Source organism: Engystomops pustulosus, chromosome 7 (genome assembly GCF_040894005.1).
Source record: "Engystomops pustulosus chromosome 7, aEngPut4.maternal, whole genome shotgun sequence".
NCBI lineage: Eukaryota > Metazoa > Chordata > Amphibia > Anura > Leptodactylidae > Engystomops > Engystomops pustulosus.
In genome coordinates, this window is record NC_092417.1 from 43,484,939 (window position 1) to 43,498,952 (window position 14,014).

General features: G+C 42.4%; 1 protein-coding gene across 2 annotated transcripts in view; it reads right to left on the reverse strand.

Moving 5' to 3' along the window:
- Positions 1–14,014, reverse strand: part of TTBK2 (tau tubulin kinase 2) — an 85,212-nt gene that overhangs the window by 27,097 nt on the left and 44,101 nt on the right. For both annotated transcript variants that reach the window (XM_072115648.1, XM_072115649.1), the window contains exons 4-6: positions 6,582–6,655; positions 5,542–5,682; positions 3,812–3,916 (exon numbers count right to left, since the gene is read on the reverse strand). In XM_072115648.1, the coding sequence (XP_071971749.1) occupies positions 3,812–3,916; positions 5,542–5,682; positions 6,582–6,655 (320 nt within the window). The remainder of the gene's footprint in view (positions 1–3,811; positions 3,917–5,541; positions 5,683–6,581; positions 6,656–14,014) is intronic.

Below are 14,014 nucleotides of genomic sequence, written 5' to 3' on the forward strand. Positions count from 1 at the left end.
CATTTTCGCTTAACAAGTCTGTGTTGAACAGTGCCTAAAGAAAGACTCTATACTCCCCCCCCCCCCCTCCCCGTTCTGTGTGTCTCCAGAAACTCCTATTCAGATCATTAGTGACTCCCTGGCAGAGGCCAGGTGCCTGAATGCAAATCCAGTTAGGACTCTGCCAGCAGGAGATGCAAATCTGTTCTGCAACAAATCAAATTCTCAGCTCTCATCTAGAACAAAGCTAAACGTGATTACGAAGCCACTGCTGCCTATGGAGCCTCAGCGCTGCAATGTTACAGAACAGTGTAATGAATGTCTGTTATTGCTGGAGAGGGTCCTATGGCACCAGGCATCTCAGTTGGCGAGCGCAGTACACCTGCTATTTTTGCCATCTAAATTCTGCAACGCTCATTATTAATTAAGTGCCGCATAGTACTGGCAAAACACAAAAAAATAAAACATATCCATTAATGGCTTTGATTTTTCTTGCATAGGAATGAATGCTTCACATCTTTGGTCAAAAAGAAAAACGTTAGTTCTTTCTAAGCATCACAGTGGGGCAAATTTACTTACCCGGTCCTGACGCGATCCCCGATCTGGACAGTCCGACGAAGATGAAGTCTGGCGCGATTCATGTAGCTTGTGCGCCCCCGAGTTCCTGCATCCGTCGCTTCCCCGCCCAGGTCCGCTGGAGTTCACCTTCTTCTTCCTGGTGCATGCAAGTGCACGTCTTGCGACACAATTTGAAATGTTATATCCCCCGCGTAGTCCGAATCCGTTGGGATGTCCGACGGCCCGCCCCCCCCCGATTTCTGTGGCGTGCAAGCTGGCGCTGATGCGCCAAAATCTGATCGCGTGCACGGGAAGCCCAAGCGCTGCAGCTCCGCCGCACGGGAAGCCCAAGCGCTGCAGCGCTGCTTGTTAGTAGATTCAGAGAAGTTTTGCACATGGACAGTTTTTCCACAACTGGGGCTAATATAAATTATTGTGATACAATGGAAAATGGGGAATAAAATATAAATTGTGAATAGGATTTTATTGATCTATTTCGGTTCATTCTATGGATAGGTCCACATGGAGGTTTCGGATTGGATTTTGAGGCAGATTCCCTGGATTAACAGTTTAAAACCCACGCCTCACATGCAAATCTGCTCTAAGAAACTAGCTCTGTGCCCTGCACTGCAGCTTCCAGAGACCCAAATCCATACCTCCCAACATCTGTGAAAGGGAAAGAGGGACAAAATGGCGGCACGCGTAGCGTGCTGCGGCGACCCCCCTAAGCCACACCCCCAATCACTCCCTGGCCACGCCCCAAATTTTAGCCATATTATAATAATAAAAATCATCTCAATTGAAAAATAAAAAAAAATTTCCTCATTGGGATTTGAACCTAGAACCTGCAGTGTCCATGAACAATAATAACACAGCGCCCCAACCCACTGAGCTATTAGCTCTGTGATTATCAAGGATTAGAATTTTGGTAACTAACTCCCGGGCTGAGTCCTCTTCATACAAGGGTTGGGGTTGTTGCATATTGCAGCAAACCCCCACCGCTAATAACCGCGGTCGTTGCTTGCACCGATCGCGGCTATTAACCGGTCCGTTGCCGCCACCATCTTCATTTTGATCGTCACGCCCCCGAACGTCATCGGGGGGGAAGGCGATCGGTTGCCATGGTAGCCTCGGGTCTTCGTTTGACCCGAAGCTATCTGGCTTCTGCAGATTCGTTACAATGAGCCAGTGGCTCATTGTAATGAATGAGCTGCAAGAATGCCATATATTGCAATACAGAAGTATTATACAGAAGTATTGCAGTATATAATAGGAACGATCTGACCATCTAGGGTTAATGTACCCTAGATGGTCTAAAAAAATAGTGAAAAAAAAAAGAAAAAAAAAGTTTAAAAAAGAAAAAAAATTAATAAAATATTAAAAATTCAAATCACCCCCCTTTCCCTAGAACTGATATAAAACATAATATATTAGGTATCAAAATATAAAAACGGTTACGGCCGGCGGTGACCTCCGAGGCGGGAAATGGCGCCCAAATGTCCGAAATGCGACTTTTACACCTTTTTACATCACATAAAAAATGGAATAAAAAATGATCAATATGTCACACAGACCTCAAAATGGTAGCAATGAAAACGTCGCCTCATTTCGCCAAAAATGACACCTCACACAGCTCCGTGTGCCAAAGTATGAAAAAGTTATTAGCTTCAGAAAATGGCAAATTTTTGTTTTCTTTTTTGTACACATTTGTTAAATTTTTTAAAATGTATTAAAACACAATAAAACCTATATAAATTTGGTATCACCACGATCGCACCGAACCAAAGAATAAAGCTGAGGTGTTATTTTGAGTGCACAGTCATAGTCGTAAAAACTGAGCCCACAAGAACGTGCACGTGCGTTTTTTTTTTTTCAATTTTTCTACATTTGGAATTATTTTTCAGTTTCGCAGTACACGGCATGTTAAAATCAATAACATTACGGGAAAGTAAAATTTGTTACGCACAAAATAAGCCCTCACACAGGTCTGTACACGGAAAAATGAAAAAGTTATGGATTTTTGAAGGTGGAGAGCGAGAAATGAGCGAAAAAACCCTGCGTCCTTAAGGAGTTAATGCCTTGGTATATAGAGAGGGATCTTCTCAGAGATTATTGTAATTATTGCGACTATTATTATTATTATTATGGAGATTATTATTATTATTGAGATGATTATTATTATTTTTTCTATTATTAATAATCATCTCCATAATAATAAAAATAATAAAATTTATAATAATAATAATAATAATAATAGTCTCAATAATTACAATAATAATCTCTGAGAAGATCCCTCTCTATATATCAGTGCATTAGTCTGTGTCACAGTGTAATCTCAGCCTGGGCAAAGCTCTTTATTTAATTTAATTAAATAAAGAGCTTGTGTCTGGAGAAGCCCTGGAGACCATATATGGACAGATGCTGATCAGACCTGATGACGTGCTCCCCCCTGCTCTCTCCGCTAAGCCCGACACTTCTCTGAAAAGGATTCCCTCCCCGATGTCTGCTCTGGGGAACCCTAGGAGATGCAGTGACCATATATGGACAGATGCTGATCTGACCTGATGACGTGGTCCCTGCTCTCAGGCTAAGCCGACGCTTCTCTGAAAAGGATTCCCTGCCCGATGTCTGCTCTGGGGAAGCCTAGGAGATGCAGTGACCATATATGGACAGATGGTGATCTGACCTGATGACGTGGTCCCTGCTCTCCGCTAAAGCCGACACTTCTCTGAAAAGGATTCCCTCCCGATGTCTGTAGAAGCCATTCTGTACTGTGAGTTCAGGCTTTCAAAGTATTTACTATGGGGACACAGCGGGACCTGGGGGGAGAATCCGTGACAATCTCATAGCTGCCCGTGACGCGGGGCAGAGGTACGGAAAACGGGAAAGTCCCGTCAAAGTCGGGACAGTTGGGAGCTATGCAAATCACTGAACTGAACAGACATGTGGAGTTCAGTGATGGGAAGTTCCAGGAAGTCCTACAAGCACACAGTGTGACTTTGCAGCCACCTACCTCTAAAACTGCAACTAGACTAGAGAAGCAGATTTTTCTGAAATGCATTTTAAGGCAGCAGATCACCTTTATATCCACAACAGGGACCAAGATCTCCCTCTCCATTTCTCATAGGAACCTTAGGTGCATCTAACATAGGCCTTATTTTAATTTGATCAGTCACAAAAGTACAAACTGAAGAAAATAGACTGTGCTGAAGATCGGGTCTGCAAGTTTTATATAGAACAACAATTTTGAAAACAATAAATTAGATTGACTTACCGGCCGAACATCTCCACAGGAGTTTGTAAACTGCCTCGCGAGCCCAAAGTCCAGCATATAACATTTCCGACAGGTACTGGGAAAGCGGCCCATTGCAAAATTGGACTGCAAGGAAAAATAAGGGGAATTACGAAGTGTGAACTCAATGAATGAAGCCATTTGTGCGGTATACAAATCAAAACATGAAAATACGAAATGAAAGTTTACGAATTGTGTTAGTGAATGGTAAAGCTGCTAATAAGACAAACAAAATACTCATAGGTTGTTCAACTTGTCAATGATATATTAGGAAATTTCTCAACATCACTTCCCCAAAGCTGACAAGCAAGACTAACATGTGCATATGCAGATTACAAATGGTATATCCAACTAATAATGAATGAAATCAAAATAATCAGTTTTTTTTAATCTTTATTCAGAATTTTTTTTCAAAATATAGAATGAAATACAATAGACAGATTTGGTAAATTCACCCCACGATGTACAGCTTCAAGTAATTTCCTTTCCTACTATGCCCCTAACTGATCTTTATGTTGCTTATAAGTCAAGTTACAAGCTTATAAAAATTTAGCCCACTGCACCGTCAGTTGCAACCCCCTGCATGTCCCTCCATGCCAACTAATTGTGGCTCGCTAGTAAATCCAAATATTTCAGGACTTGTAAGCCAGTGAACAAGCCCAGATAAATGTCCCTCCACAGGGTTTCATTTAGTATATAACCTTGGATTGGGGAACTGACTGGGAAATAGGGGCAAAATTTGTATCCAAGATGGCGGCTTTGAGTTGCGTGGTCATGTCCCCCCACACCCAGTTGTGTGTGAATGCTTCATTGTATTGAGATCCATACATTATGATTGATAAACTGACCTCTGGTAACTCTAACAATTCTACTTTTCCTCCCACACACTTCCATTTTGGTGAATGGATCAGTTACCCACACACCAATGTGGCTGAGAAATCTGCAGAACAGGAAAATTTAAGAGGGCCACTGCTCATTTTCAGGATCTGTAGAGGTTCCAAAGATGAGAGCACCGCTGACAGAGTTATAGCAGATCACTCATCATTTATGAGCAGGAATACCCCTTAAAAGCAACTAAAATAATGAACCGCTACCTTAATACCTCTAAAAGCATTAAAGGGCATCAACCACCAGGATGAAAGTCTGTATGCCAATGAGCCTGAGGTGCTCAGGCCCATTTGCATACAACCCTTCATCCTGGTGGTAGTTGCCCTTTATGTGTTTAAGTCTGCTCAAAATTTTATTTCCGGTTATTACATAATACATTATATTTTAGTAGCCAGATATAGGATATTCACAGTCTAATTTTTTTCTTGGCAGACACATGTAGGGTATAAACAATGAGGCAGTTGTTCCTGAATATACAACACTCTATACGTTGTGCAGATTCATGCTTGCTTCACTGATCCATATGACTGTATAGAGCATATTAACCCCTGGATTTATCACTCCACTTGCTTACATTACTGGAAGTGAAGAATTAACATGAGCTATGCAATTATCCAAATCATTGCTGACACAACAGCTCAACCTCCCAGAACGTCAATGATCATTGTTGTAGAAAAGTAAATGTGCGGAAAATACTGGTTTCCTAATTAAGGCAACACTAATACACGAAATGTGCCATTATTTTGCTTCTTATTGTACATACATTAGATTGCAGGTCTACTGCCTTGATAAGAGGCATCTATTCCACACTATACAGTACTCACTGGTTTGATATCTCTGTGTAAGAAGCCCACAGAATGAATGCTCTCAATAGCTTCCAGGATTTGTCGCCCAAGTCGCAGCATGGTGCTGACAGAAAAAGTACCCCTGGATTGGCTTCGTCGGAGATCTGCAAGATTTCGACCCTAAAAAGAGAACGGTCATGTAATTTAGCATAAATGATTAATACAATATATGCTACTTTAGCCAATTTCCTTTAGTTCTGCTCCATGTTGGCAGGATATCACTCTGGCGAGTAGAGGGTATCAAGCCATGAACAGCCATGTAGTATGAGGGCGTCTTCTATATTGTGCATGAAATCCCATAGGGAAGATTTTAGAAGATGGCTGTGTACATACACTCATCCATTTATTTTTTTTTTAAATGTTAGCATCTGACTGAAGCTTTACCTTATTACATCGGTTTTGTAACTGGAATAAAGGCTCAATAGCCGCTAGATAGCAGGATGAGAGATATTGCTCCAAAAATTTAACCAATTTGTTATCATGGAGGGCCATTCACATCATAGTATGCAAGCAAATGATGCAACCTATGGCCATGATATCTTCTCTCCAGAGTATTTCCAGCCAGTGACCTTAAGGACTCCAAACCATGTGGGCCTTAAAGGGATAAGCCAACGGCATCAATACCTGATGAGTAAGGAACTGCAGGCTTGGCTTTCATACAACTCAATGGGAACACGATGTATTACCTGCCCAGCAGATAGCAGCAGGTACAGAACACCTGATTGGTGCGGAGGGCTGGAAGACAGCACCCATTAATTAGGTAACCCAAGGTTAGGCCACGAAAAAAAAAATTATGTTTGGACGTAATAAATGCTAGGAAAAGGAACAGGCTTACGCTCCTCATCACTATTAGTATACGCAGGCAGACAGTCCGTTTTATCTGTTGCATTTCTGCCTAAAATCTCTTCAAAGGGTTTTTATTTGTACCAAACACAACAAGTGTCCTCCTTGAAGCCCTTAGCAGGTATCTAAACATTTGCACATCTACCTGTAACTGTACAACTATGTAGCAATCTCACCTGTAATTGCATGACTACATAATTAAATCGATCGTTCCTCCCGCATCCGATGAAACGACAGACATGATCTTTCCCTAGAATAGAGAAGAGGATGAGTTTAGCTGAGTGGAAGACCCTTCGTGTGAAGTCTAGAAACATACTAATCAAGTTTTTTTAACATAGGAAGATAGCAATGGAGCCATGGATGATTTATGAACCTGTATGTTTTCGCTTAAAGGAAACCTACCACTTCTGAAGGTAGGTATGAGATGTAAACACCGGGCACCAGCTCAGGGTGAGCTGGTGCCGGAGCTTACCTTAGCGAGTGTTTTAAACCGCTTTTTGATTTACAGCCCCGAGGTAGCTTCGGCGCTGTGCGCGGCCGTGCGCGCGCGCGCCTCCATACGAAGTGCCGGAGGCGTCACGCGCGCACGGCCGCACGCAGCGCCGAAGCTGCCTCGGGGCTGTAAATCATAATGTGTTTAAACCGCGATATAGCGGTTTAAAACACTCGCTAAGGTAAGCTCCGGCACCAGCTCACCCTACAGGAAATTTTCTCTACACATGTGTTTAAGGAAACAGTCATTAAAATATACAGTCAAATATGCAAGTGGAGTGTTATAGAGCAGGGTGCTCTCCTGAGAAATCATAGAGGCAGTGCTATCATTCTTCCTGTAATAGTGTGTATGCAGATAGCCATTCCTGATCAGGCTGTCCGCTAGCCTTCTACTTATTGCAAAAGTTGAGACTTGCTCAACAACTCATTGCTCTATACCTGCAGACAGGATATTGGGGGAGATTCATCATGGCTTCTTTTTTGGCGGAGAAATCATATGAATCACCTTCTCATTGCCAGTTTCGGAGTTTCTCCAACCCGTGCTCTACAATGGGAGTGTCGGGGCCGAGACCAGGCCGAGGCATGAACACCCAAGCCCATCACATTTACTATAGTCTCTGCCAGAAAAATCGGCAGAAACTTTAGCAACAAATTCCATGTATGATCTGGTCTAAAGATCGGAACTGGCGGAGTTTGCGCCCATATTCACTAAGAGGCCGGAGCCTCTTGGTGAATATGGATGAAGGACCGCTGGCGGGGAGAGTTTTAAGACTGGCGTTAAAAACTTAAAGGGGTATTCCAGGAATCAGCATAATTCATATACAAGTGGGCACTCAAAATATAAGCTAATGTTTAATTAGTTGTTATTTAAAATTTTGCTCCCCTTAGCAGAAAATGCTGGTGACATAGACTGTAATGAAGAATTAAAATGCTACTGGCCCTTTAATCAGTCTGTTAATTTCCTCCGCGCGGTCTGTCGCAGAAAAGAAGATGGCCGCTGGTCACATGTCCACATCACATGTCCTGCACCTGTCTGGGCAGGTCATGTGATCACCACTATATTTGGCTGTAGTCGGTTGGTTGCAGTGCATCCAGTATGGCCAGTGTTGTGGTGATGGCAGTTACACATCATTACTATGGTAACAGAGCAAGAAAACCTGTTATAGATCATCACTGGGAGCAGAGCATAAGAGGGAGGAGGAGTTACTGAGAACTAAAGAATCATGGGACTTGTACTTTCCAGTGGCGGCCATCTTGGTGATAACTCCACCTACTTTAGAGAGGCCATAATTTTGTAAATCATAAAATCAAACTATTTAAGCTCCGTTTTGTGACTAATGACATTGAGTATTGTTGTATTCATTTATTTATATCATCACTGGTTTTTGTGTCAGACGTTCATATTCCCGGAATATCCCTTTAAGTCTTAATGAATCTCCCCCATTATGTACAATCTGCTCAGCTCCTTCTTCTCTATAACATGCTGCCTGCAGAGAGGACAATATGTACAATGTGCTCAGTTTCTCTTGCTCTATAATACACCGCCTGCAAAGAGGACACTATGTACAATCTGCTCAGCTCCTTCTGCTCTATAACATGCTGCATGCAAAGAGGACACTATGTACAATCTGCTCAGTTTCCCCTGCTCTATAACAGGCTGCCTGCAGATTGGACACCATGTACACTCTGCTCAGCTCCTCCGGCTCTACAACATGTGGCCTGCAGATAGGACACTATGTACAATCTATTCAGCTCCTCCTGCTCTATAACATTCTGCCTGCAGATAGGATACTATGTAAAATTTCTACAGCTCATCCTACTCTATAACATAGTGTTTACAGATTATACAGCATTCTCTTGGCGACAGGTTCCCTTTAAGTCAGAACTTAAAAATGCTAAATAAATCTACACATGACGTGACACACACAACATTATGCAACTTTAAAAGTGCCTTTTAAGTCTGTCTACCATCATTTTCAGTTTTTATTGCTTTTCCCGTACTCAGTGATGGGTTCAGGATGCATCACTGCAGTTTTCTTCATCAAGAACAATCAATTTTACAGACACAAGATGAGGAGGATTTAATTGCAGACATAAAGGTTTCTGACGGAAAATCTTGGAAGCTATAAAAAGGCGAACAGATGATGGAGCACATTTAATTATTTGTTTCTCTCTACAACACAATACTAGTAAATAACTAAAAGCTGGGTAATAGGGAAAATGTGCAACATTTTATTACAGGGGACCTGTCACCATGTTTTATTGAATACTCAAATACCCCATGAAATTACCATTCTGGAGCATCTTCTCTTAGAACCTGCATTGTACAGTTCCCGTTTTTTTCCATCCAATAAATGGAATAACAAAATGTAGAGTTTCTTACACTGCGTGTGCTAATTGGACAATGTCAGGCTATGCCAGGAGACCTCCCAACTGGTAATTCCCAGTTTCAAATTTCCAGGAGGAATATACAGAGGACCACCAACTTCTTTGATAGTTGTTGCGCCCCTGATATCCTTGGTTTTCAGGGGCATACAAGCCAAGGGAGTTGTCATGGTACTTTACATAGTTAATAGGGTAGAAAAATGTCCATATATCCATCAAATGTCTATATATCATGTCCATCAAATTCGACCAACGACTTGTAATTTCCCCTAGAAAAAACATAAAAATCCAAAAAATGACAAAGAATGTGCACCAATGCATTTCTTCCTTCCTAGTTGAGGGCTTGTTTCTTGAAGGAAAAGTATCACCTTCTATTGCCAGTAGTATATTTCATATAAGGCACTGGGGAGACCCTGTACATTTCCAAATGGGGTTGCAATTTTTTCAATATCCTCTTTATTCTGAGGATCAGTACCGTATTTTCCGGACTATAAGGCGCACATAAAAGCCTTGGATTTCCTTGGAAATCCAAAGTGCGCCTTATAGTCCGGTGCGCCCTATGTATGGCGCAGGGCAGCGGACCATACTTACATAGGTCCCCGCTACCGGAGACAGCAGATCTCCAGCGGGAACTGCAGACCACGCGGCACGAACAACTTCTGCCGCGTCGGTCTGCAGTTCCCGCTGGAGATCTGCTGTCTCCGGTAGCGGGGACCTATGTAAGTATGGTCCGCTGCCCTCCTCCACCTCCCCCTCACCTTCCCCGCGTCGCCGCGTCTCGTCGGGTCTCGTCTTCGGGTCGCGTCGCGTCTCTTCTAGTCGGGTCTCCGCTCCGCCCCCGGACCTCCGCCACGCCCCCGGACCCTGCGCCTTATAGTCCGATGCGCCTTATATATGGAATTATTACATATATAAGGCGCATCGGACTGATGCGCCTTATATTCCGGTGCGCCTAATGGCCCGGAAAATATGGAATATTAACAGAGATACCACATTTCAGAAACTGTAAAACCTTTTGTTAACATTTTATTAAACTTCAATATAAAGTGGTGAATTAGACATTTTCAAATTTTTTTCTGTTACAGCTTTTTAAAAAATAATTAAATTTAAAAAAAAAATCTTTATCTTATTCATTCCATATCCATGAATGCCATGGAAACAGATCACTGACCACCAATGATGGTCTGTCCTTGCTCAAAAGGGATATCCCTGTTAAAAGGTGTATTGCCAGGAAGACAAGAGTCTTAAATATACGCAGGATAACAAAATAGCACATTCAATGTTATTAACAAAAATGCAGCGTTTCACAGATATAATTCTAACATCAGTCCTGGTGTATACAATTTTGGTTGCCCCCTGCATTTTATTAATTAATTAAATATTTTATTTGCCAAAAGAAGGTACCTACATCATCATACAATAAAACTTACAATCAAGTTGCTGCTACAGGAAGTCATGAAAATTAATAGTATCAACATTTTAACCTCCTTGGCACGCTCCATTGCCCCTGCATTCTTCTCATAAATAGCTTCTTTTGTCTGCACACTGCAGTGCTCTCTCTCTGCTTCCTGCCCCTCCCCCTGCATTACAAGACCAGCTCAGACACAGGCACTTCCTGCCGGCAAGCAGCAGTGTGCAGAGACTTGCTTTACTAGCTACACTCAGATAAGCAGAGTTGACTGTGGGGTACATTTACTTACCTAGTCATACACAATCCCCAATCTGGAGTGTCCACCAGAATGCACATCTGCCACGATTCAAGAAGATCTTGTGCCCGATATCCTGCATGTGTCGCTTCCCCGCTCAGGTCCGACAGAGTTCACCTTCTTCTTCCCGATGCATGTCAGTGCTTGGCTTGCAACGCAAATTTAAATGTTAAATCACCCAATCCGTCGGATCCCCCCCACCCATGATTTCTGTTTCGTGAAAGCCGGTGCCGATGCGCTAAAATTTGATCGTGTGTGACACAATCACCATCCGATCCTCGAAAAGTCAGGAAACACAATGAAAATGGGGCCGCGGGACCCTGAGTAAATAAGCCCCAGTGTGTTTTATTGATTAGATGAGATAGCAGAGTTGAGAGTCTCATTGGGGCTCATTTACTAAGGCTCCGAACGCCGCACTTTCGTCTGGTTTCCCGAATATTTCTCTTTTGCCCCGGGTTTATGGCGCATGCGATCAGATTGTGGCGCATCGGCGGCTGCTTGCATGCGACAGAAATCGGGGACCGTGGCCGTCGGACAACCGGACGGATTTGGACAAACCGCGGTATTTAAAAAAGGAAATGTGTCGCAAGATCAGCACTCGCATGCACCGTGAAGAAACAGGTGAACTCCAGCGGACCTCAGCGCAGCAGTGACACATGCAGGAACTCGGACACACGATCTAAGTGAATCGCGCCGGACCCAAATCCTCGTCTGACAACGCACCACGGGATCACGGCGGGACCGGGTAAGTAAATGTGCCCCATTGTGTTTTATATCCATCTCATTAATCTCATTATTTCTCATCTGTCTTGTTCTATGTGTCAGATACTAGTAGACTGTTCAGAAGCTAAATAAAAGTGTAGCTAAACCCCGCATCTCATAGCGCAGAGGAATCGTGAAAAAGGGTCTGGAATGCCCCCACTCTGGATTATTACACTGGCCTATCTAGGGAGTGTTAGGACCAAAAACAGCAATAAAACTGACTAAAATTGCAAAGTAATGGGTTAAAAAATGATCTTTATTGGAGAATTAAAATTTGAGAACTTTCTTCCTTGAAAAAAACCCATTAAAGTTAACATCTGAGATCTCACTCACAGCAAACGTCACAGCAAGTGTCTGCCATTTATACTTCAGCAGACACCTGACTTGTATGGAAATGGCTCAGCCATCAAGAACTGTTGGTTTATATTAGCCCTGTCTGTAGTCACAATTTAAAAAAAATTAAGAAGCACTGTACTGTACTGTACATGAAGCCATGGAAATGCACCTTATTTCTATGTGCAGGGGCCACACCTATGGCATGCTTCCTTCTAGCACAGCACAGGGAATGGGACCACCAGAGATGAGGAGACCTGGTTTAGTGTACTAAGTCATCCTGACAGATTCCCTGTACCAACGCCATTCAGCATTCAGTACTAGGAGACAGGGAATCCATCAATTGAGAAAACATATGACATGTAAGAAGTTCTGCTCAGTGAAAGTCTGGGAGCTAGAAGCTACAGCCAATCACCAAAAAATACGCGCAAAAGTTCTTAGTCGAGAGCTGCGCTGCTGATCTTCTCATCCCTCCCCAGAGAGCGGGGTGATTGGTGTATAGGCTTATAGGCTTAAATAGTTCATTAGGCTATAATCCTGTCCTGATGGCGGGATAGAAGAATAATGGCAGATAGTGGCCATGTATAATATAATACCTCATCATTTATTCAATACCAAGCAAAACACAACATTTCCATTGGTTCTTCTTAACATACTACCGCTACAGGCAGTCCCCGGGTTACATACAAGATCCAGAGAGCTTCACCAGAGGTCACAGTGGGCAGAGGGGTCTGTCTTTAACTAGGGGTCGTCTGTAAGTCGGGTGTTCTTAAGTAGGGGACAACCTGTATTATTATTAATAATAATAATTTAAAGGGAACCTGTCACCACATTTTCACAAATACAGCTGGTGACAGCTTCCTATAGAGCCCTATTAAGTGACATCTTACTTTTAGAAAAATATTGGTTTCCCTTACATCCCCATAAATCAACTTTATATTATCCTAACTGCCATCAGAGGGGCGTGACCGACTCTACCAGCTTTCCCATCTGCTCCTACCCATGCCTTATTCCTTCTTACTATTCAGCAGTTCATGTCATGTAAACAAGGTGATGTTGTTATCTTAGGTCCTATATACCCTTTAAATTTGCAAAATGTACACCATGTATGTATCTGATCACAAAGTCACAGCAGTCTCTATGGACTTCTACTGCTCTTCATCCTGAATAGAGGCTGCTGTGATTTCATGTGATCAGATACATACATGGAGTACATTTTGCAAATGTAAAGGGTATAGGACATTGGATGACAACACCCTGGTCACGTGGCATGAATATGACAAGTCACCGTCTCAAAAAAATTACACAATATTTCCTATAAATAAATAGAGCTTTATATGTGTCTAGTTGAATAGTGGCAGACAGTCCCCAAGTACAAAGAGGCAGGGTAGTGATTTAAAGAGACACAGAGCGATCAGTTAAAATAAGGGGGCGTGGTTCACGGGCAGCCTGGGAGAAGAGAAGAGTCATATCTCGAATAAAACAGTCAAGTAAGATAATTTGCATATTTGAAGAATGGCTGAAATTAAGGTACAGTGCCCCGCTGGCAGCTAATTTTAGGTGATACGGGAAGGACTTGTAACCCTTTACAAGCAGGTATTGTTGGTTTGGTGGGTAAAATTCTGGTGATGGCTCTTTAAAAAACGCCTGTCTTTGTAAGAGATCTCTTTATGATTCACTTAAAACATAACTAAAATCTAATTTCACATTCAATTAGACAATGCAAAAATAGAAGGTTTAAATATTTCAGTAAATGACTCTCCAAGTTCGCCTACCTCAGGTTGGACTAGGTTTTAGTCTTTCATTTTGACTCCATTTTTTATTCTTATTTTTATCTTTTTATTCTAAAGATGTTACACAGTAACATTATACTTTCTGGAAACAATGCTATACAATGTAAACCGGACCCTAGTACCTGCAGAAACCCCATT